Raw genomic sequence first — 24,093 nt, 5'->3', positions numbered from 1 at the left:
TGCCTTACCCTCAACTTCCAATGTGGGGCTCTTGAGTTCTCTTACACCACTGTCCCCTCACCAAAAAAGGGGGGATCTGAAGAAGAAACCCTCATTTATACTTGTTAACTGCTTCCGTGGTTAGTTGAGGGGATAAACTCTCGGGCAGCCCCCTTCTCTGGGATGACGTGGGGGCTCCTGCCTGAGGTTTCCTTGCGGACCTTCCTCTTTTCTTGCCCCTTTCACCGGATGTGTATCTGCATTCCTAAGAAAAAAGTTGCGTTTCTGGAGGCCAGTAGGGCACAGATCTCATGTGGACTGGAATCTCTTATGTGACCTGGCTTAAGACTTTTACCTGCCTCTGCCTGCATTTCTTTATCTGAAAAATACCGACACTTACTTACCAATGAGTTGTTGGGAAAATATTTGCAAAATTTGAGCACAGAGTCTGGCCAGCATCAGTGCTCAGGAGGTGGTAGCTGTTTTAATGATGATTGCTCTTAGGCTGTAAAGTACTTGCTATAATATTACCATATTAGAGTTATTATAAAATATATGGGAAGGCACATATGCAAAACAAGACTGAGAATTGCATCTAATTCAGCCACCTGGATGTAGCATTTCTGATATGTAGAAACACCCAGTACATTTAAGAAAATTGACATTCCACTAGCATTACTTTTATGTGTAATCATCGTGTTTTGCGATTTGGAGTGCACCTTATATATGGTACATTAGAGTTTTCAAAGAATTTGGTCACCTTGACAATGCCACCCTCTGTGTCCTGTGCAATCCGTGTGTGCCAGCTTCTGTCTCCTTGTTTCTTACTCCCCGGTGAGGAGTTTCTGAAGACTCAGCGGTGTCGTTGGATAGGGTCCTCGTGCTTTCAACTTGACTTACGCACACCAAGGACACCCTTGTAGACAGGGCTGTGCCTCTCCATCTCCTGAGCTGTCTCATTTGGAGTGAGGGCGGTTTTCCGCGCACATCTTTGCCAGTCCAGCCTCAAGCCTCTGCCTTCTTTGGGGGTGTCTTTTAACTCTTGGGGGGTGATCTGGGGCGTCACTGAGCGACTCCACGAAGGGAGAACCCCTTCAGAAGGCAGACTGTGATCCCTTCAGGAGAGACCAGTCCCTTGAAGCAGACGTAAACCGGGAGAGGCCATTCCCATGCCCGCCTGTGGCTAGTGCCCAGCACCCACCTCGTGCGGGGCCTTGGTGGGGGCCTGACATGCTGTTCCTTCAGCTTCCTCCTTCTGTGCATGGCCTGGATGAAAGTTGGAAGTCAAGCCTTGTGAGAGGGGTGTATGCTCCACACCATTTAGCAATCATAGGATCTAACCGGAATGGGGGCATATTCTTTTCTGAAAGCAAGTTTACTAAGGGTGGAGAGAACAGACCCTAAAAACTGTCCATTGACGGGGTGAGGAGGGCGTTGGAGGAAGACCAGGGCCTCCAAGGTGTCCCTTCTAATCTTGTTTGTCTCCATCTGCTGTGGCTGGACCAGTACTTTGTCTGAGTCCCAGCTGAGCGACTCTGAGGGGTTTAAACCTCACCTGTTCACGGTGCTGTGGTCTTGCTGACTCTCCTGCAAGAGCAGGAGCCTTGGCCAAATTTTCAGTGAGGCTGCTGGTGGCTACTGGTGGCGAAGTGGCCAAAAGCAAAAGTTTTGGGTGCTGTTTTTTGTGATATAGAATAGGGAAATGATTTTAAGTAGAACTCTTCTCAATTACATTGTTAACATTGTAATTATGAAGTTTGTATTAGTAAAATTTTGATAATATTCTCGACATATTAATTAGTTAAGAATGCTTTTGGCTAAAACTAACAGAAGACCTGACCAACAGTAGCCTAAAGCAGAGAGATGTCATTTATTGTATACCATAAAGCACTGGTCATAGTCTCTTAGACCATGCACAAAAATAAACTCAAAATGGATGAAAGACCTAAATGTGAGACAGGAATCCATCAAAGTCCTAGAGGAGAACACAGGCAGCAACCTTTGTGACCTCGGCCACAGCAACTTCTTGCTAGACACGTCTCTTGAGGCAAGGGAAACAGGCAAAAATGAACTATTGGGACATTATCAAGAAAAAGTCTTCTGCATAGCAGAGGAAACAGTCGGCGAAACTAAATGGCAACCTGTGGAATGGGAGAAGATATTTGAAAATGTCTTATCAGTTAAAGGCCTAGTATCCAAAGTCTGTAAAGAACTTATCAAATTCAACACCCAAAACCCAAAAAATCCAGTCAAGAAATGAGCAGAGGACATGAACAGAGACTTCTCCAAAGAAGACCTACAAATGGCCAACAGACACATGAAAAAATGTTCAACGTCACTCGGCATCAGGGAGATTCAAATCAAAACCACAATGAGACACCACCTCACACCAGTCATAGTGGCCAAAATTAACAAGTCAGGAAACTACAGATGTTGGCGAGGATGCGGAGAAAGGGGAACCCTCCTACACTGTTGGTGGGAATGCAAGCTGGTGCAGCCGCTCTGGAAAACAGTGTGGAGATTCCTCAAAAAGTTAAAACTAGACTTACCCTAGGACCCAGTAATTGCACTACTGGGTATTTACCCAAAGGGTACAAACATAGTGATTCAAAAGGGCACATGAACCCCAATGTCTATAGCAGCAGTGTCCACAATAGCCAAACTGTGGAAAGAACCTAGATGTCCATCGACAGATGAATAGATACAGATATGGTATATATTTACGATGGAATATCACTCAGCCATCAAAAACTCGAAATCTTGCCATTTGCAGTGACATGGTTGGACCCAGTGGGTATTACACTAAATGAAGTAAGTCGGAGAAAGACAATTGTCATACGATTCCACTCGTGGAATTTAAGAAACAAAACAGGAACATAGGGGAAGGGAAGGAAAAATGAGAGGAAAACAGGGAGACAATAAGAGACTCTCTCTTTTTTTTTTTTTTATTTAAAGATTTTATCTATTTATTTGACAGATCACAGGCAGAGCAGCAGGCAGAGACAGAGGGGGAAGCAGGCTCCCCACCGAGCAGAGAGCCGGACGTAGGGCTTGATCCCAGGACCCCGAGACCATGACCTGAGCCAAAAGGCAGAGGCTTAACCCTCTGAGCCACACAGGCTCCCCGATAAGAGATTCTTAATCCTAGCAAACAAACTGAGGGTTGCTGGGGGGGCGGTGGGGTCACCGGGTGATGGGCACGAAGGAGGACGTGGGACGGGACGAGCACGGGGTGTTCTGTGCAACTGACGAATCACTGAATTCTCCCTCTGAAACTCATCCTGCAGTATATATTAATTAAATTGAATTTAAATAAAAAATTGAGAAATACATTTTGGTTCAATGCATTATCCAAATTAAAGAGAAAAAAAAAGAAAGATTATACACTACTTCTGTCACCCACAAAGTAAATTCCAGGTGGATAAGCCTTTGGTGGGATCCGCTGTGTGTGGGGGCTACTTAAAAATATTGTTTTTGGTCTTGATTTAGCTCTGTTTTTAGAGCGCTTTCCACTGAGAGAAGGAAGTGTCAGGCGCACAGAGAAGGGCAGGCAAGGATGCCCATCGGATGTGGCAATCCCGGCGTTGCGGGCACCACACCATGCAAGCAGGCCTTGCGACACAGCGCCCGTTCCCCGCTTTCCCCACTTCGGGCTCCCCTCCGCGCCCCCGAGACGCACTTGGCCGACTCAGCAGAAGGCGGTCTGCTGGCCAGTGCCTGTTCGCCCCGGAGTCCGGGCGTGCGGACCTCCGCTGTTGGGACCTGGGCTCCTCCCCTCATTTTGTGCGTGTGCTGGGGGCATGTCATGGGGGTGCGGAGGACACCTGGGGATGGAGGCCAGATCCCAGGGCAGTCAGGCTCAGAGGAAGTGCTTTCAGCCGTGTCTGTCATCCCCCTGGGGGTGGGCCGGGGCAGTTCAAAACTTGTCATCTTCCTGCATTTGTGGAGTAGTTCACAGTCTTCAGGAGAGCGTTTGCATCCCTATCTGATCCAGCCCTCGTAAGCACATTCCCTAGAGCAGTTACAGAGGCCATTTCCATTCCCTGATGGGAGCCCCCCAGGGTCACTGTAGCAAGAACCACCATGATCTCACGGACCTATACTGAGCACCTCCCACGTGCCCAACACGGAGGCTCTGCTGTCCCCAGGATGAACAGCTGTCCCCATTTTGAACTGCTTAGAGTCTGGTAATTATTATCAAGTTTCTTTTTTTTTTTCTTTTAAAGATTTTATTTATTTATTTGTCAGAGAGAGAGAGAAAGAGCAAGCACGCGCACAAGCAGGCAGAGAGGCAGACAGAGGCAGAGAGAGAAGCAGGCTCCCCACTGAGCAAGGAGCCCGATGCGGGACTCGATCCCCGGACCCTGGGATCATGACCGGAGCCGAGGGCAGCGACTTAACCAACTGAGCCACTCAGGGGTACCTGTTACCAAGTTTCTATTTCTGCGTCGTCGAGAACAATTAGGATCCTTGGAGAGTGCAAGAGATCTGAGAGGCCATCTTGACAGCTCATTTGTGGTGTAGGAAACTGATCCAGAAGCCCTGTGGCCTGGTGCAGGGGGGTGGGCAGCGGGGTCCAAGCCCCTTGCTCCCAGCTGAGGCCCTTTCCTCCCCTTCCCCTACTCCCACTGGCTAAGCTTTGGAGACCAGACAGATCTGGTTCACAGTAGCTGAGAATCAAAGCCTAGATCATCCATAGGTTCCCGAGAATTGCTTTTTTGTCCTGGGCATTTTGAGGGCCCGGTTCATTTTGGTATTTGTCATACCTCTAATGGCATCACTCCATTAACTTCTCCCTGGAACCGATGCTTTTAACATCACGAGACACATTCACGCTTTTAGTCGGCTTTGCCGTGTGTGCTGTGTGAAGACCCTATTTACACTGTTTTCAAGCCCGGGAGTGAGCTGCTTAGCCTGGAGATTGTATGTTTTTGTGGGAACATGACAGCTGTTCACAAATGTCGGAGGCCGAGCCTCTCTTGCTGCAGTGGGCACAGGCTTGTTGTGTCCCCAGCACGGAGTGAGAACCCGTGGGGGAGGCTTCCAGGAAGAGGCATTTGGCTCGGTGTAAGGAAGTCTGGCCAGTAGCACTGTCTAAAAAGGGATCAAGCTGCCTGAAGCCACAAGTTTGAGCCGAGGCTTCCCAGGAGGGCTGTCAGAGAGGGGTTTCTAGATTCGGGGGGAAATCGCCTGAGGGACATGTGGAGTTTGGATGTAGCAAGGTGAGTTGGTTCGCCGCTGGGAAACCCGTCCCTGTTGCTGCTCCTCATGCAGAGGCTGTTCCAGCCGCAGAAGACACCCCGTGAGCTGTCACCCAGGTGACGGCCGGGGGAGCACTTTGGAGCCTGACCCTGCTTTGCTCTCCCTGCCTTAGCCATTCAGCCATGTCTAACCTGCAGGCCTGAAAAATATCATTTACCCGGGCAGCTAGAAACTGGGGCTGTCCTGTGAAGGAAGATGGGGTGCCTGACAGATAATTTTATGTCAGTCCGACTGTACCAAGGGATGCCCAGATCCTGGTAGGACGTTTTTTCAGTGCGTGGCCGTGATGATGTTCCTGGAAGAGATGACATCTGATCTGAGGGGTGGCATAAAGCAGACGACTTGCCCCACTGCACTGGGGCATCACCCTATCCATTGAGGTCCTGAATGGAACAGGAAGGTGGAGGAGGGGTGAGTGTGCTCTGTCTGCTTGAGTGAAGACACCAACTCCTCCTGGCTTTGCACAGCGGTGTGCCTGGTTCTTAGGGTTTTGGACTCAGACTGAATTACACTGGCTTTCCTGGTGCTCCAACGTGCAGGTGACATGTCATGGGACTTCTCGGCCTCCAGAACCATGTGAGCCAATTACTAGAACATCTCTTCTCATGCATGCATAGTTTCAACTTTAAACATAAAAATAACCAGGGGCGCCAGGGTGGCTCTGTGGGTTAAGCAGCAGACTCTCGGTTTGGGCTTAGGTCATGATCTTAGGGTCGTGAGACTGAGCCCCGCAGTGGGCTCTGTGCTCAGGGTGGAGTCTGCTTGCGATTCTCCGTCTCCCTCTGCCTCTCCCCCGCGTATGTGTTTGCGCTCTCTCTCTTTCCTAAATAAATAAATAAAATCTTAAAAAAGAAAGCCAGTTCGTTTACCAGCACAGTGAGCTTATTTGGGAACAGCAGTTTGGGACATGCACACTGTGGTACATCACAGGCAAACCTGGAGAACTAGGCAAGGGAACATTCTTTCATGGAGCAGAGAGGGGAGTTGGAAGGGATGATTTTGTCAAAAAAGGCAAATCCCGGGGTGGGGGGCGGGGAACGGGGAGTTTGAAGTAGAGCGGCTTCTCGTTGGCTGGGCTGTTGCTGGGCAGGGAGAGAAAGCTTCCTCAGTCCTCTGGGGATGGGAAAGGCCGCCTCTCCCTGCCCGGGAATGCGGAGTCCGCGGCCGGGGCGGAACGTGCTCACACGAGCTCCCCCTTCCCGGCTTCCCGACTCCACTGAAAACGGTCCCCGTCCTCCTCCCGCTCCATCACTCCCTCCTCTCTCTCTCTCTCTCTCCTTCCTTCAGGAGCCCGAACACAGGAACTAACGAAACCTCGCACGCATGTGATCGATCCCCCGGCATGGGAAGGAATGGACAAGGAGGGGGCGGCCGGGGAAACCGCCCATTTTCTGACATGGTGGTCCTCGGCCCACCACCGCTCTCGCTCTCGCTGCCCTGGGCCTCTGGTGAGGAGCTCTGGGCTCCTCCAGCTCTCTCCAGTCTCTCGGGGTTGGTTGTCCTCACCCTTCCTAGCAGCCTCTCCTTGGTCTAGTTAACTACCCTGGTAGGACTTTAACAGGCTTCATAGCTTCCTTTCTCAGGTAGCTTTCTGTCTCTCATCTACTGCCCTTACCTCCCCCCTTTTTATTGAATTAAAGTCACATAATATAAAACCATTTAAAGTTGATCTTCATTTTATGTAAATGCAGTTCATTAACATATACTGTGTTACCAGTTTCACAGGCAGAGGTCAGTGACGCGTCAGTTGCACGCAGCACCCAGTGCCCACCCCATCCCGTGCTCTCCTTCATGCCCACCCCCCAGTCACCCCAGCCCACACCCACCTCCCCTCCTGCAGCCCTCAGTTGGTTCCTAGGATTAAGAGTCTCGTAGGGTGTGTTTCCCTCTCTGATTTCACGCTATAAAGCCAACCATGTGAAAGTGCACAACTGGGTAGCATTTACACATCCACAGCGTTGAGCAACCCTCACCTCTGTCTGGCTTCAGAATGTTGTCATCACTCCAGAAGGAAGCCCCCTCCCCAAGAAGCCGGCAGTCCCCCTTCACCCCTTACCCCAGGCCTTGGCTGTCCCAAATCTGCCTTCTCTCTCTACAGATTTACCAATCCTAGAGATTTTATGCCAGCGGAATCCTATGACACATGACTTTTTGTGTCTGGTTCCTTTCCCTTAGCAGAATCGTACTCGTCGGCTCTTGCTGCCATACTAAACAATCATGGGGGCTTGAACAACAGAAGTTTATTTTCTCACGGTTCTGGAGGCTGGAAGTCCAAGATGAGGTTTGGTTTTTCCCGAGGCCTCTCCTTGGCCTGTAGGTGACCGCCTGGCCGTGTCCCCGTATGGTCTTTCCTCTGTGTGCACACGTGCCTGAGTCTCTTTGTATGTCCACACTTCCTCTTCTCGCAGAGAAATTCGTCAAGCTGGGTGGGGGTCCATCCTCACCCCTTTTACCTTAATGCTTCCTTTGAAGACAGCGTCTCCAAATACAGAGGCATTCTGAGGGGCTAGGGGTTAGAGTTCAACATAGGGGTTTGGGGAGGACACAGCGCCGGTCCGTCATGGGGGTGTCAGGATTCTTCCGTGTTTCAGCAGGCTTTGGTACTTCTGCCTTTTCGTGGCTGAAGAGTGTTCCATTGTCTGGATGGACCAGGTTTTGTTTATCCATCCAGCTCTTGGTGGACACTTGGGCTTTTGGCTATTGTGAATGCTGCTGCTATGCCCACTGTCTCTTTACCCAAAGAGGTTCCCGGCTTTGGGGGACGGATGGGAGAAGAGGTAATATTGTCCCAGACGCTGGTGGCAGGTGGCTGAGTGCACATTCAGTGTCCAGCCTTCCGTATCAGGGCAGTGCTGGTGCCACCGTCCCCCTGAAGCTGGCACACGGGTGTCTGGCGACAGGCTGTGTTGTTGTGAGCTTGCTGTGGACAGTGGCCACCTGTCGGGCTGTTTGCGTCTTTCGCCGGCTTAATCACTGTCCAGCTGGTCACGCACCATCCTTGGCAGCTCTGATCCACGATGATGGATGACTGATATCTGAGTAATAGTTTTCTTCCTGATGGAGAAAGAGCCTGAACTGCCAAGAACAATAATGTCAGGGGTTGTTCAGCTTACCCTCCTCGAACAGACCTATGTTCAAGGTATCCAGCGATGCGCTCCGAAAATCTTCCACCTTCTGAAAGCCACATAGTGTTTTTCTTAGCAAGGCGAGTTTTCTCCTGTTTCCTTTTCACCTGTGATTGGGGAGAGAGTGTCGTGAGGGTCACAGAAGACCCTTACACAGGAGACATCTGGGGTCAGTAATAGCCATGGTTCGTCTCTACCCAGAGATATTACCTCAGTTAATCTGGATCTTAACACACTTCTGGATATTTTCTTCAATCTCTCTTTGTTTTGTATCTGTTGGCTATAAAATGTTGTCATTGGGAAACTACTGTGGCAAAAACAGAGCCTCAAGCGTTCCTGGGCATATCTCCATGCTGACAATGAAGAGAAGCAAGATGGCGCCAGTAGAGAGAAACGTGGCTGGTCCCTCAGCCATGCCCTCCCGGTGGCTGGCTCTGTGTGGGTCTGGTCCTCAGATTTTTCTCTTTAGAACTGGATTTTAGGGGCGCCTGGGTGGCTCAGTGGGTTAAGCCTCTGCTTTCGGCTCAGGTCATGATCTCAGGGTCCTGGGATTGAGCCCCAGCCCCGCATCAGGCTCTGCTTAGCAGGGAGCCTGCTTCCCCCTCTCTCTCTCTGCCTGCCTCTCTGCCTATTTGTGATCTCTCTCTCTCTTTGTCAAATGAATAAATAACAACAAAAAATCTTTAAAAAAAAAGGGTTAGACTTGGGTTTTAGCAGTGGATCCACAGATAGGTTTTGGGAGGCTGAGTTGCAAACCAAACTGGTAAGAGAATGCCGTGTCAATGAGGTTGCCCACCTGATACATTTCCAGCTGTGGGTTGGAAAGGTGCTCACCCGGGAGTTCCTGTGGGAGAAGACAAATGGTAATTCTGTGAGGGGAGGTAAGTGGTGGCTGTCTCTGTGAGAGAAGGTGAGTGGTGACTAGAAGGCTGCCGTGCATGGTGGCACAGAGACAAGAGAAAGACCTATGTTCTGCATTGGCTATTCTCGAAGAGCTAAGGCAGCCTGATACGTTGGTTTCTCAATGAATTGTCCATTAATTTATTCTCACTGCAGCTGACAACTTTTCTCGTGAGGTGAGGGCCCCTTCCTCCTTCATATGGCTCAGATACGGGTTCCAACATCCAGCTTTCTCTCTCCCACACTCTCCCTCTTGTTTTCAAGCCTTCGAGAGAAATTTTGCAGACTAAAGCTTTTCTGGTTCGCCCTCCTCTTTCAGTTTCACAAGGAAGGACATTATTTGGGGGAGGTGTGGAGGAAGAATCGAGAGCCAAGTTGTTGGAAACACATCTCCACGCAGGGGCCTGTTTCTTGAGCTGTCATTCACTCCCTCCTTCTTATAAATCCAAATCAGAGGTTCTGGACCTTGTGATTATTTCAGGGTCCCAAGATCATTGCCTGCATGCTCTAACCTGTTCTTAACACAGCAACCAGAGGCCAGTCTTTTTAAACAAGTTCTCCTTCGGTCAACCCTGAGAGCCTACCATGGGTGTGCCTCTGTTCCAGACACTCGGGATGGCTACACCAGCGAGCATGAAAGTGTTCATGATTATGGTCTCCCCTGTCCTAATGGGTCATCCGTTGCATTGCTCAGTCTTCGCATTGCCCTCCGGGGGCTTCCCAGCTTTCTCAGAAGAGGAACCCGCCTTCCAGATGGATCTAGAAGGTGCTACTTGACGGGGCGCCTTCTGCCTCCCTGTGCCACCCACCCTGGCTGTATCCCCAGTCAGGATCCCCCTCCAGACCCTTTGTTCCTATTTCCCCCTTCGGATGGCTCTTACTCCAGATGTCTGGAAGGGAGCGCGAAGATGGCTAACACACGGAATGTAGACGAACTTAACTTAATGTAAAAGTCGTTAACTAAAAATATATTCCTGGTGCTAGTTTCACCTGTTTGTTCTGACTACTAGAAAATCTCCAGCTAAGATCGTAGCTCCCACGGGATGGCACAGAGATGTCAGGCTGTTGACAACCTGGGCGAAGCAGCCATTCTGTAAAAATGTATTATTGACAGTAGAAACTTGAGATTTCTCTAATGATTTGAGTGATGTTGGAGGTGTAGGAGTATTTCTTCTTTCCTTCTTTCCTTTTACTAATAAATTAAGACATGCTAAGACCTTTGGGAGGTACCCAAGAAGCCCAAGGCTTCCTTCACTTCTTTTTTCTTTTTTAATGTTGATGTAGTTTCCTTTCACAAAACCGTTCTTTCTTTTTAAAAATTTTAATTAAATTAATTAACCTATATTATTAGTTTCAGAGGTAGAGTTTAGTGACTCATCGGTGCCCATTCCATCACGGGCCCTCAGTGTCCATCACCCAGTGACCCCATCCCACCTAACTTCTAGGAACCTTATTTATTTCCTAGAGTTAAGAGTCTCTTATGGTTTATCTCCCTCTCTGTTTTCCTCTCATTTTATTTTTCCCTCCCTTCCCCTATGAACCTCTGTTTTGTTTATTAAATTCCACGAATGAGTGAAATCATATGCTAAATGTCTTCCCCTGACTGATTTATTTCACTTAACATAACACCCTCTGGTTCTCTCTAAGTCATTACAAATAGCAAGATTTCTTTTTTGTTGTTGTTGTTGATGTCTGACTAATATTCGGTTGTATATATTTACCATATCTTTATCCATCATTTGTCGATGGACATGTGGGCCCTTCCCATATTTCAGCTCTTGTGGACGTGGTGTCTATAAACATTGGGGAACACTGGGGTATTTGCTCTCCTGTGGTAGTGACCACAAGCCTTTCTTACATGTAAAGTGGAGGCTGTCCAGGTGTGCCCGCTGGAACAAAAAGATGCATGAATCTCTGGCGTGCTGGCTTTGTTTTCATATGTCAAGTGGCACCTTCCACTGTAGGGTCTTATGAAAGTTTTTAGGTCTGAATCCCCACAGCAGTTTCTGAAGATGATTCTTCCATATCACAGCCAAACGCTAAGTGATTTTGGGACTGTTGTCAAAACCACTTGGATTCAAGATTTTGTCGTTGGCATTGTTATTGGGAAGGAAATTGCACCTCCCACTTGGAAGGTTTCAATCCCCTTGAAACGGGAGAGGCTTGAAAGACTACAGGGCTCGTTGAAGATCTTTTTTTTTTTTTTTTTTAATCCTTGGCTCATTAGCTATGTGATCACAGGCAAGGAATTGAATATTTCTGAGCCTCAGTTTGGTTAACTATAAGGAACAGAGGGAGGAGTGAGTGAGTGAGTGTGTGTGTGTGTGTGCGCGTGCGTGTGTGCGTGTGGGTGCACGCATGCAGGGGGGACACTATGACATTCCAGAGCGACTTGGTAATTCTGGCAAGGACCAGATCTTACTTGCCCTTATCCTCGCTGGTGCATGGCTCTGGGTGATGACTTGTTGAATGTACGAAGAAATGAGAGACGCTGACTTTGTTCCGTGTGTCCTCTCGGAGTTGGAGAAAAACTAAAGAACTATGAGATGAACATGAAATTGCCTGACCTGCCCCCATTATGTGCGGACCTTTCCTCCCGTCCCCAAGGGACCTCCCCACAGCCTGCATTTACCTACCACCTCTCTCTTTGTTCCCTTCTTATTCTCAGGCATGGACATTGACCCCACCGTTCTTAAGTTACGAACTCTTGGCGCGGGAGCTTTTTCTTTGTAATACTCAGCGTCAGGCTGGGCACCCAGTACGGTGATGACTGACCGCTGTGTGCCCACCCACTTCTCTCCCGCGGTGGGACCCGGGGTCATGGAGATGCCGGCGCAGTTTGCTCCCTGCAGCAGCTGACACGCAGTCACTGCTGTGAGTATCTAATAAACGCCAGACCCCGGAGGATGGGCAGTGGGCTTCTCCTTGTGCTCCTTTCCCCTCAGGGAAAGACAGGATCAGCAAGGACCTTTGGAGCCCTCAACTGAACTCTGCATGACGGTCTTTCTCTTACTTTAGGCATGCACAACGGCGACAAGTTACAAACCCACTGATCATTCGCCCAAAGATCTATGCAAAGCCCAGAAGTAGAATCATTTCCCCCGATATTAAAACACAATTTGAGCTTGATTCCCTTTTTCTGCAGGTACAGGATTCATGCAACATCCGTGTGTGTGTGTCATTTGCCAGAAGCAAAGATGGTAGGAACATGTGCAAATCTCCACAGAGTTCCTGATGCCTGTCGGCCAGTTCCCTTCTCCCTCAATGCCTCCCCCACATCGACACAATCTGTGTCTTCTTTGTTGTTTTTTTTGCAGAATTTGAGGAAACTGAACTCTCACTGATTTTAAATATTTTGTTTTCTTAACACTTTTTATGTTGAAATACAAGAAGTTATAACATAGTTCACAGCGTCCTGTGAACCTTTCACCCAGCTTCCTCTACTGATGAAATTTTACGGGACTATCAGATATCGAAACCAGGAAATTAACATGGGTTTGATCCCATGAACTAGACTGTAGGATATCTGGTTTTTAGAAAGCACAAATATTTTGAAGCCACAAAAGAACACTTTTAAAACACAAATAATTTATGTCTTGGTATTGGATGAGGAGGTGGACGAGGAGTTTAAGATACTCTGAGAGCAGCAGCTGGGCTCGAGACTGGATAAGAAACACTAATGGGCAGTTTTAAGAGCCTGGTCTCCAGCTCAGGGGCATGCCCTAAGGAAAGGAAAGGTCTGGAGAAAGGAAAGTGGACAAACATAGCCTGGGCGGAGGGAGATAGAAACCTGCTGTAGGGTTCAGTGGGACTTGGGGTACCCACTTTGTATCTGTTCACATGGAGCCCGGCTGGGGCCACGGAGGAATGTTGTCCCAGCCCCATCACAAGGCATGTAAGCCCCCTTGTTTGGAGACAAGTGTATGGCACTGGCAGGCACATAGCCATTTAAAAAAATATATTTATTTATTTGAGAGAGAGAGAGCATGAGAGAGAGGATGAGCATGAGAAGGGGGAGGGTCAGAGGGAGAAGCAGGCTCCCTGCCGAGCAGGGAGCCCGATGTGGGACTCCATCCCAGGACTCCAGGATCATGACCTGAGCCGAAGGCAGTCGCTTAACCTACTGAGCCACCCAGGTGTCCTGAAACATAGCAATTTTTAAAATAGACTCTATTTTTTGGAGCAGTTTTAGGTTCGCAGCAAAGTTGAGAGGAACGTGTAGCGCTGTCGTATGTCCCTGTCCCCACACGTGTGCAGCCGCCCACATTGTCCACACCACTCACCAGCGTGGAGCATTCTGACTAAGGATGACGTGCGCAGATGTGTCACCATCTCCTGAAGTCCCCAGTTTACCTCGGGGCTCACTCCTGGCGTTAGGCAATTCTAGGGGTTTGGATAAATGACGCGTATCCAGCGTTACGGTAGCCCCCAGAGTGGTTTCACAGCCCTGCACAACCCTGTGTTTCTCCTCTTAACCGTTTCTTCCCCCGACCCTTGGAGACCACTGATCATTTTACTCTCTCCATAGCTGTGCCTGGTCCGGGATGTCACAGATTTGGAATCGTAGGTGGGGAGCCTTTTCGGATTAGCTTCTTTCACTCCATAACACACACACACAGGTCTCCATGTCTTTTCATGGCGTGATGGCTCATTTCTTTGTAGTGCTGAATGATAATCCCGTGGATGGACCCCTGTTTATTAGCCATTCACCTCCCAAAGCACATCTTGGCTGCTTCCACTTTTTGGTGATTATGAACGGAGCCGCCCTAAACCTCCCTGTGCAGTTTTTGAGTTGTTTTTTCAACCCACCGAGGTGGCATCGTGTGGACATCTGTGTCCGTGTTCCCATTCATGTACGACTGACAAACATTAAAAAAAAAAATCACCCTGTCTCTTGTTTTTGGATGGATGGTGAGGTAAGGGTTTATTTCAGTCTTTTGTTTGGTGTCTCACTTCACTCTCTCAGACATGGGATTGTTAAAGGAGCAAGTGACGACACCTCGTGTCTAATTAACAACTTCTGATGGCTCCCAGCCTGTCGCAGCTTGTGCTCGCATTCTCTCGCGGGGGAGCAGGTTGGTATGGCCTGGTTTGCAGTCTGGCTCGCTGGCCTAAGATCTTGGAAGTGGGGTTTGCTTTTTGCTGTTGTGTAGCCCCACTGGGGAGCAGGGGTGAAGGTTAGATGACGTTGGCCAGCAGTCATTTCCACCATCATTTTCTGAGTCTCCGCCACGCTAGAGAATTCTCTATACGCACCTGCACCAGACATTATTGCGCAAGAAGGTCTTTGTTCTTTCCCGTCCAATGGCTCAGCTGTTCTGGGTGACAAGGTCTGCAGCACAGAACGGTCTTCCCTTCACCAGACTCCACTCAGCACCCTGGGCTGAAACTGCGCCCATCACGAGTCCCCCCGGGGAACTGTCAGAGGTCTGTGTCGGGTCCGGGAACAGAGTTAATAACAGCAGTCTTGCCCTTTGACCTAGTTCTTTAACCCCTCTCATCTCTAAACTTCCCCTTCCTCAATTAGCACAAAGGGCTGACTCACTGGAAGGTTCCACATAGCCCTACTTGTGCCCCGACCGTGGAATCTCCCCCAGTACTTGGAGCTGTCCTGTCTGTGAAATATTGTTGTATTACAGAAAATTGTACGTCCTCTGCAGCCTTTTCTAAAGGACTGCATGTTTAATCACCAGGTGGGTGCCGGGGAGATGGTAGAGGATGGAGCCATTAGCAGAGCTGGGGAAGGAGTTAGGAGGATGTCCAAATGCGTAAACTCTGAACTAGTACATTCCTGGAGTTCGGTTGCAGTGGGTTGTTTATAAACAGTTTTGCAACGAGGCAGTTTTCTCCTCACAGGGACACTATCCTAATGTACTTGAGGGCTGCAAATGCCACACCCATTCTAGCTGTCCCCTTGCTTTATTTTCAAGAGTGAAGTCCTCCTTGAACGCCACCTTGTCTCACATTGTCTGCACTTAGACATCAGAATCTGGGGGCGGGGGGCAGTAAGTGAACTTCTGTTCGCCTGTTCCACTATCAAGTGCAGGTGGTGAGGAGGAAGAATTTCGTCTTTGCTCTGTAGCCATGGACACACGAGTGCAAGGCACTGTTGACACACAGGCAGGGCCAGAGAGGGGTCCGGTGGCATGTGCCAGTGCTTACCCAGGAACTTCCACTGCCTGGTGCCCTCAGAACTGGACCCTGCCAGACACATTATCTGGGTCAGGACATTAAAGGCGTGCCCCCGCTAGCAAGGACCCCACTCTCCCTGGGCTGACCCCACAGCTGTTCCCAAGCGTGGAGCTTGGAAGAGTGCCACCTCGTCCCCATGCCCTGCCTGTGTGTGCAAAACATCCGATGGGGTAGTAGCAGGCACACCGATTCTTCGGAGGGAGACGAGTGTGCAAGCATAGAGGGGTGCGGCTGCAGGGGGCTTCCTCCTAAACCCCGGGAACCCCAGCCAGCAACTTTCCCCAGGGCTCCAGCGCTGGCTTGCTGCTGTTTTTCTCTTTGGAGCAGCCCACTCTTGTTTCCGGAGCGGAGTGGGCCTCTCCCTGGGGCGTTATAGGGTGTCATCTCTGGCATTTGCTCCCGCTGCAGAAAAACAAGTCCAGTGCAGTGCACTCGGGTTTCTGAACAGCTGCCCGAGCGCCGAAACCAGACAGTCAGCAAAGCTGTCAGGGAGAGCGGGACTCTGGGGAGGGCCCTCGCGGGGGGTGGGAGGGGTGCGTGCCCCAGCCCGGCGGGGACGCGGGGGTTCGGGGTGGGGTCGGGGGTACCCACGCTGCGGGCTTCCTTGGGGCGCTCGTGGCCCCTGGGCCGGCTGGGGGTGCGGAGAGGGGGTTGGGAAGGCCCTGGCTGGGCGGGGGTGCCCCGAGTGGGGGTCCGGGACACCCGCCGGGTCGGCGACACTAGGCACTCCCGGCCCCTGGGCGGGCTGGGGTGCGGGGAAGGGAGGGAGGACCCGGGAGGGAGGCCCAGGAGGGGCGGGGCGGGAGCAGCTGCGCCGGCCGCCAGGGAGCGGGCGCGGCCGGCGGAGCCATGCGGGACGTGAGAGACGTGTGGCAGGCTCTGCTCTGCGCAGACTGTTCTGCGGCGTGTGGGTTTCAGCGAGCGCCGCCTTCTTCCTTCCAATCACAGCACAATCTCAGGGGGAGGTATGCACCTCTGCAAGGCAGGGCCCCGCTTCTGTGCTGATGCGCGGCGTGCAGCAGCCACATGCATGGAAGACCACCATGCCGGCGGCAGTCCCCGCTAAAAGCCCCCCGGATCCTCACAGGGTGGGCACTTGCCTGACCACGCGACTGTCCCGTGTCCCTAGCTGATGCAGGACCCCGAGGACCGTGGAGGAAGGAAACACATACACCCCCCACCCCCCCCAAAATGTCGAGGAAGAGAAGTGAGCTGTGCTGGATAAATGTCATGAATTTTAGGGGTCTGCCCAATGAAGGTGCCATCTCCCAGTAGTCTTCCCAAGGCTTACAGTCAGGTAATGAATTGCAGGTCAGAAGAGGCTCTAGTTTTCCCTACTCTTCTGCTCAGAGGGATTAGGGTATATTGAAAATATTGTAAATGGTGATCACAAAGACCAAGACGACTCGGTCCATTAAAGTCCGGTCTCCGGGGCTTTCCTGTCCCCTTCTGGTGCCCAGCTCCTTGGGTCTCTCAGCATCGAGGCGGGGGCGGGGGAGGCAGGGAGACGACCAGGTTCTAGGTCTCAGGGCTGGGTATTGGGGGAGCAGTGTTCCAAACAACTCAAGGTTTCCAGGGGACTTACGAAAGTGGGTGCGGCGAGGAAGAAGGACCAGGGAAGCCCCCTCCCGGCGGGTGGCAGGAGTCGTGGTGGGTGAGACTCACAGGTATTATCAGGGAGCAGCTTCGGCAAGGGATCGTTCTGGCTTCCTCTCTAAGGTAGCAGAGACCCCCCACTCCCGAATCCCCCAAACTCTGTCCAACCTGTAGCTCTAAGCCCGGGTCTTCAACTTGACGGTGCCTAACGCGGATCGCGTGTTAAGAATGTGGAGTTTTGGGGGGGGGGGTCTCACTCCCAGAGAGGCCGAGTCAGCAGGATGCATTTTAACCAGCATCCAAGGTGATTTGGCTGCGGGGGTCCACGCACCACACTGGACGGCTCCGCTTCTTGTTTCCCAGCGCCGCTGAGGTCATTATTCTGGGAAGCTGGGCCACTCATCTTCAGGGGAGGGAGGACGAAGCTCAGCGAGTGGGACTTTTCAGCCAGAGCTGAGTTGAGGGTGTCCCCACCGGGATGGCAGCAGCGGGGCGCGCTGCTGCGGCTGAGCTGCAGGGGGCGGCAGCAGGCCGGCTCCGGCCCACCCCCCACGTGGAAGAGGGCTGGATCCCGAAGAATGCGTCCCCGCCCCGAGGCTGACGTGCGCGCAGCTGCCGGTCGCGACTCTTAAAAGCCCGGGCGCGGCGCGCGGCAGCCTAGCAGAGCTGGAGAGGCGGCGAGCCGGAGGGGAGGGCCTCGCTCGAGCCGGCACCCGGGGACCGCGGCTGTCACGGCGCTCCGAGCATCCCGGTGGCTTCCCGAGTAGACGCGTCCGGCCGGGCGGCAGCTGCGGGCACAGCCCTACCCCCCTGCCCTGTCGCCGCGCCCGTGGAGCCCCACGCCCCGGGCGGGCGTTCGTGATTTAGCACAAAGCACGTTTCCAAAAAGCGCACGGGAGAGCTTCCGCGCCGCGCTCCCGCGCACGCACCCCCCCTTCCCCTTTGTTTCGGGGGTCGACGGGCTGCTCTCCTCCCCAAGTCTGAACTGTTCGCGGGGGGCGGAGGGCCGCCGAGTCTAGGCTGTGAAGATGCCCTTGGAGCTGACTCAGAGCCGAGTGCAGAAGATCTGGATCCCCGTCGACCACCGCCCCTCGCTGCCCAGATGTGAGTGCAGATTCGCGCGGGGGGCCGGGCGGCAGGGGAGCGGCGCGCCGCGCGGAGAGCCCGGCCATTGTGTGGCGGGCGCTGGCGGGGCGCTGTAGTGCCGACTGCGCTCCTCCGGCGCGCTCGTGCCGGGCCGGGCGCCGCCCTCCTCGGCTGTCGCCGCGGGCCGGGGCCGGGCGCTTCCCGCTCCTCCCCGCGGGCGGCCGCGGGGCGGGGACGGCGCGGGCTGGGGCGCGGGCGCTGCGCCTCCCCCGGCTGGCGTCGGGGGCGCTGTGGCCCGGCCCGCCGCTCAGCCGTGCTCCGCTCGGCCTGCGCCGGGAGCGCGGGGGCCTCGGAAACTCCGAGCGCGCCCCGGCCTCAGCTCCGGAGCGCGGGGGGCCGGCGCGCGGAACCAGGCGGGGAGCCTTTGCTGCGGGGACGCTTGGCCAGGGACGCCCCCACCCCCACCCCGGGCGGTCCCCCAGCCCGGCCGACCGCTGCCGAAGGACGCGGGGGTCTTTCCCCCCACCCTTTCCCTGCCCTCGCTACCTCCGCTGCGCCCCGCCTTCCTCCCTGCCTCCTCGACACCTCTCTCCCGCTTGCCATCGGTCTGTCCCTTCTCTGTATTTCCATCTCCTGTTTCTCTCTTCTGCGAATCTTTATTCCCCACTTCTCTATTTCTGTCTGCTCCCGCTCTGTCTCCTCGCTTTCTCCTTTTTCTTCAGTGTATTTTCTTTCCCTTTTTCCTCGGTCCCTCTCCTGGCTTCCCCGTCCAGTTCCTGCTGGGGGGGGGGGGGCGAGAAGAGGGCTGCTGGGAACCGAGCCTGTGCTCCTGGGTTTGGGAGGATCCCTGGATCAGAGACCGCACATTCGGCAGCATTTTGCACGTGCGCGAGCGCACCTGCACACACGCACACAATCCACCGTGCTGTGCTTGGAATTTGCTGGCGGTTCTCCCTCCTGCCCTGTCATTGTGGCGCATGCTTTGGAAAGGTTTACCTTTTACCGTGGGCTCTGTCCCTAAGCTGCGGAGAGAGGCACCTATTAGAAGGGCGGTCCCAGGGATTCCAAGGCAACACCTGCTGTGGAGGGTGCATAGGGTCAGTCCGGTGCTGGGTGTTCTGCTTCAGACAGGGTCAGGTTTCCCTGAAAGGGAAACATGGGATCCTGTGGGCAGATCCTCAGAGTGCTTCTAGGCAGTGACGGCTCCTGAGTGCCAGCCGCCTGCTGGCCTCTACTGCTGCCACGTTTCCCAGGGGATGGTCACTGAGACCATGGTGACATCTTGCCACCTCAGGTTTTGCCCAGGTCTGAATCACCAACACCCCCTCCCGCCCCAGACAGGAGGCGGGGAGAGCTGGCTCTGGGGTGCTTCTAGGTCATCCTGGTGATGGGGACCTGGCATGGTGCTCCCGATATGGGGGGCTGCTTCTCCACCAGCTTATCCCCTCTGCCGGACCTGGGCCACAGAAGCCTTAAGAACTGGTTTCTTTGTGAGGTAGCCAAGAGCCGGGGCTTCGCAGGTCTGTTTCTGGCACCCAGCCCTTTCAGATAAACTCTCAACTAGCTTCTATGCTGGGGCTGACCACAGGATTCCCCAATCAATAGTGGGGAATACGGCGCCCTAAATAGGGAGGGAGAGGTGGCCATGGCGAGACGCAGAAAAAACCCCACCCTTTTGGACGTTTGAATAAAACCAGTATTTCTGGAGCCCTTTGTAAACTGCAATTGGCCAGACAAATACAGGTGGGTTCTCTATGTACACACGTGTTTGTAGGTAAGTGTGTACATATGTGAACACATTCAGTCGTTCCCCGAGGTTTGGGGGGGGTGTGTGAAGTTCTGAGATTGGCTAGGGTTCTCTCAGTTGTGAGAATCGGGGAGACAAGTGTGCAACTATGCTTGCTTCTTCCGGAGTCCAGAGACACATCCATTAGATGCTACCAGTCTGCACGTCTCACACGCAGATGAGAGATTTGCCTAAAATCCCTGTGAGAACCATTAGAGCCTGGTTTGTGCCTGGGGTGGGGAGAGGGGTGTGGGGGCTAAAGCTCGTGGATTAAGTCTCTTGTCCCCGCCCCCTCCTGGAATCCCGGTGTGTGCTTCTGGGGTGTAGTTTCAGACACAGTCTTCCTTATAAAATCTCTGAAGCCTGGGTATTTATTATATGACCTTATTTCATATCGTATCATCGGGGTGTCTTTCTGGGTCGATAAAAATCACATTTGTCTCTCAGCAGAATGGGGAAAAGGGGGTATTTGCTTTCGGAGCATCTTTCCTGCTTCCCTTCGCTCCCCCATCACCTTCCTCCCCTTCTGTAATGGTATTTGAAAACTTGGGTGGGTTTTCTTCTAACCCTGTTAACCGTCTTTCTAAGGGGTGTCCTAATTGAGGGTCGGAGGCAAACTCCTCAGTAGAAAGATGGCATGGTGAACAGTACTGTTCGTGTACAGAGAGCAGACAACAGAAAGTTCCAGATGGGCTCGTTTGACGATGTTTCTGTGTCTAAAGCACGTCCGTTGGGTGTCTTGTTGCTACACCCGTGTGGTGATAAGTCCTTCTGACCGAGCCTGCAGTTTCCTTCCATTGCAAGCCGTGCCAGGACTTACTGACCAGGAAGCACCTGACCAGGAAGTAAGCGACAGGCAGGCAAGGGCGAGCAGTGCGTTTAGGACCTTGTAGTTCACCTCGTCCTCCTCCCAAGAACCTTCACGAGGCATCCCTCCATTTCATGGGCAAGGAGACTAAGACATGGAGAGCCCTAGGAGCTTGGCCAAGGGCTTGCCTCCCAAGGTTGTCCGATGATTCACTAAAATGCCCAGTGCCGCCCCATTCCTGGCAGAGGCTGTGTCAGATTAGGAGGGCCGTTCGGTGGCCGAGGCTTAGTTAGGCGCGAGTTACAGCGTGCATGCAAAGTAATGGATGCTTTGGTATCCAGCAGTGGGACAGAAGAGCTTTCTGGGCCTGCCTTCTCTTACCCCAGGGCCAAGCGCATGAAACCCTCCCAGCGAGCCCTTCTCAGGTGGCGGGCTCACAGCAGGTGTTCGCGAACAGTGTTCGCTTTGCTCCTGCAAACCTTCCTGTAGACACAGGGTGGGGGGGACTCCCAGCGGGACCGCCTGGAAATTGACCCCGGCCGCACCCACAGCTTGCCCGCCGTCTGAAACACCCCTTCCATTCGTTTTCCTGGAGCTTTGCACCGAAGCCCGATGACCTGCTTGCAGAAAAGAGCACCAGTGACTCGGCATCTCTGATGGTTGGCATTTTGGTGGGGTGCCTTTGGGTGGAAGGAGGTAGGGGAGCAACAGTGAAGTGTCTTCCACCGGTTTCTTTTCTGAGTGTGGGCTGTGGGTGTCGGTGTGGTGGGTGAGGACAGCTGTTGAGTGCCTGCTGGTGTCCGTGCGTTACACGCTCTCCGAGAGGTGAGTCACTTAATCTGGGGAGCAGGGCCAGAACCCGAGCCCTCGGATGCAGCCTCTGTGCAGGGTCAGGGGGTTTCTCCTGGCCCATCTAGCTGACCATTTTTAGGACTGACCCCGCAGGTCACCTCATAGGCTGGTGCTCGCTCACTGCCCTCGGCAGCTGGCCCCCGGGTTGTCATTTGCTTTGCTGTATCTACTGGCTAGTGTGCGTTACGGGCCGGGACAGCGGTGTGACTGGCCGTGGACAGTCAGCCCTCAGGGCAGGTGCTCCTCAGGGACGCAGACTCTGGCTGCCCAGTGCAGACTCACCCCCTGGCCACGTCCAGCCCCAGCGCCAGTGCTCCTCTCTCCAAAATGACTCTGCATTTATGTGCTCGTACTCCGTCTCTTCCCCACCCCGGACCAGGTGCTCGTCCACACAGGGACTGTGGCCACATAATGCTTGGAGCTCGCGGGGCACCCGGCATGTGCGTCCGTTGGGTGAATGAGTGAATGCAGTGACAGGAGTAGAGCGTGAGCTCCCGGAACGTGGGGGCTTTCTGCGAGCTCTTGCTCAGGTGTCAGCCTTAACCCTGGATGAGGCTTTTAGGCCAGGCTCCATCCCCCTCCCCCATAAACCACAGTCAGGGGGTTTACAGTCTGTGAACCCAGCCGTCTTTTACCCTTTAACGCAGTGAACATATGTGTATCCCCTTAAACATGCTGATGTGGACATCCGAATACATCGGAGTATAAAAACGCTGGGGGGGCGTGGTCAAAAAGAAGTTACAGTGTTACACATGTGCATAAGATGAAATGAAACACATAGGAACTTTTGGGAAAACTCCGTGTTAATGCTGTTGGGGGAAAGGAGGAGAGAGCAGAGCGTCAGGGAGTGTGGTAGGACAGGTAGAGGGAGGCATTCTTCTTCCGTGGGTTAATAAAGGTCTGCAGGGAAGAGGAAACCGAGGGCCTGGGGGGACTGAGGCAGGGGCAGGCGACGATAGCATGAAGGCATTTGAGATCACCTGTGGGTTTAAAAAAAGAGCAGGGAGGGAAGAGAGTAAGACTCACAGGTTTAGTCGAAAGGTTTCCTTGCTCTGAGACCCTGGAGTGCCAGGAGGGAGGCATGGCTGCGGCCCCTCTCGCAGTTTTGCTGAATCTTGTACGAGAAGCCAAAGGAATAGGGGGGATGGCTTCTGCTTTGCCGAGTAAAAGAGTGATGACTTACTTGGGCTTGAGATTTAACTTCAATCTTTGGCTTAAGATCTTTACTCTGCCATCTCCATATGGCTTTTTTCCTCCTAAAGGATGGACTGCCAGGGATTTGTGCCTCGGACGACTTGATAGTAGAACTAATCCCCTATTTGATAAATCAGTCCGCCTCTGTCTCCACTTACTTGGCATGAGTCCATCACGAGTATCCCGTGCACGTGCACAGCGGGGGCGGGGGAGGGGGGACGAGGAAGGGAGGGGGAGAGTGCGCGTCCGCTGGTCCCCGCCTGTCCCGATACTCTTGGGAGCAGTGGCATGGTGGAGACCTCGGATACGAGAGAGGAGAGCCGGGGTGGGCTTGGGCAAAGGATTAGTAGATCGAATGTTGTTTCGGGCCTAAGGGAGCCGACTTTTCTCGTGAGTCACCTGTAGCTGTCACAGCGCAAACAGCAGGGTCTGTCTTGTGTCCCTCCTGGTTTTCGGGAAGGCCATCACCTTTCTCTTCCTGCTCCTTGGACTCCAGAAAGCCCACGGGCGCTCCCTTGCTCCATTTGTGTGCTCATCCTGGCCTGTTTTCTACACACTTGTCTGTCTCCAGCCCCTGGGAGCTGGGGAGTCAAGGGGTTTTGTGGCTCCGGAACGTCTCCTGGCTTCTGATGGCCTTTCTTCCTCGTCACTCTGCATGGAGAAGGTCGCCGATGGTCTACCCCATGAAAGCAGCAGCCCCCTCCGTGCTTTCTTTCCTTCCTCCTTGCTCACAGCCCACGGGTCCGGGGAGCAGCTCCTAGAAGGACATGGTGGCTGTTGGCACTTGTGATCTCAGCTTGGTCACAGGCTGAGCATGGGACCGTGCTGGGGCGTCCAGATTGGGGGTGTGTGTGCCCTCCTCAAGCCTGTGCCTGTCGGTGGCCTGGTGGCTCTCCTTCCTTCGCCATCTGGCACTTGCCTGCTTAGAAATTCTGAGACAAGGCCCCTGTCTCAACCTGACTTCTGCCTAGATTTGGGTTTCCTCTCAGGAGCTTTGCCTGCATCCATGTGGCCAGTGTCCGGGAAGCAGTGGCACGTAGCTGACCGGGAGAGCTAGCCTGACTGTGGCCGCCGGCAAGCCGGGGCAGGGTTGCTGGGCTGGGTGGGGGTGCGCAGGTGGCCGGTCTCCTGCTCCCAGCAGGTGTGGCCGCTGGCACTCTGTCATCAGGATACTGGAGTCCCCTTAGAGTCTCAAGGGAAGACACCCCCCAAGGAAATACTACCCCTTAAATGTCCAGAACAGGGTTCTTTGGGTTCCTTTCTTAAAACCCAGGGGAAACCTCTCTCCCTGGTGTTTTATCTCGTATTGAAAC

General features: G+C 53.1%; 1 protein-coding gene and 1 long non-coding RNA gene across 14 annotated transcripts in view; both read left to right on the top strand.

The window, feature by feature from the left end:
- The window catches only part of PFKFB3 (6-phosphofructo-2-kinase/fructose-2,6-biphosphatase 3), a 73,485-nt gene that overhangs the window by 30,673 nt on the left and 18,719 nt on the right, over nucleotides 1–24,093 (top strand). For 3 of the 13 annotated variants that reach the window (XM_082738744.1, XM_082738745.1, XM_082738739.1), the window contains exon 1: nucleotides 17,659–18,158. The exons of 9 other annotated variants lie outside the window; for them this stretch is intronic. In XM_082738744.1, coding sequence (XP_082594870.1) covers nucleotides 18,083–18,158 — 76 coding nt within the window. In that variant the 5' untranslated portion in view covers nucleotides 17,659–18,082. Of the gene's footprint in view, nucleotides 1–17,658; nucleotides 18,159–23,505; nucleotides 23,551–24,093 lie in introns of those variants that run through there. One more of the 13 variants, XM_082738741.1, reaches the window with a different exon arrangement.
- On the top strand, nucleotides 4,249–6,899 carry LOC309868663. The gene is made up of 2 exons (XR_014313772.1): nucleotides 4,249–5,817; nucleotides 6,529–6,899. It is a non-coding gene; the product is annotated as an uncharacterized lncRNA (long non-coding RNA).

This window comes from Mustela nivalis, assembly GCF_964662115.1.
Source record: "Mustela nivalis genome assembly, chromosome: 7".
Taxonomy (NCBI): Eukaryota; Metazoa; Chordata; class Mammalia; order Carnivora; family Mustelidae; genus Mustela; species Mustela nivalis.
This window is presented reverse-complemented; position numbering and strand designations above follow the sequence as displayed.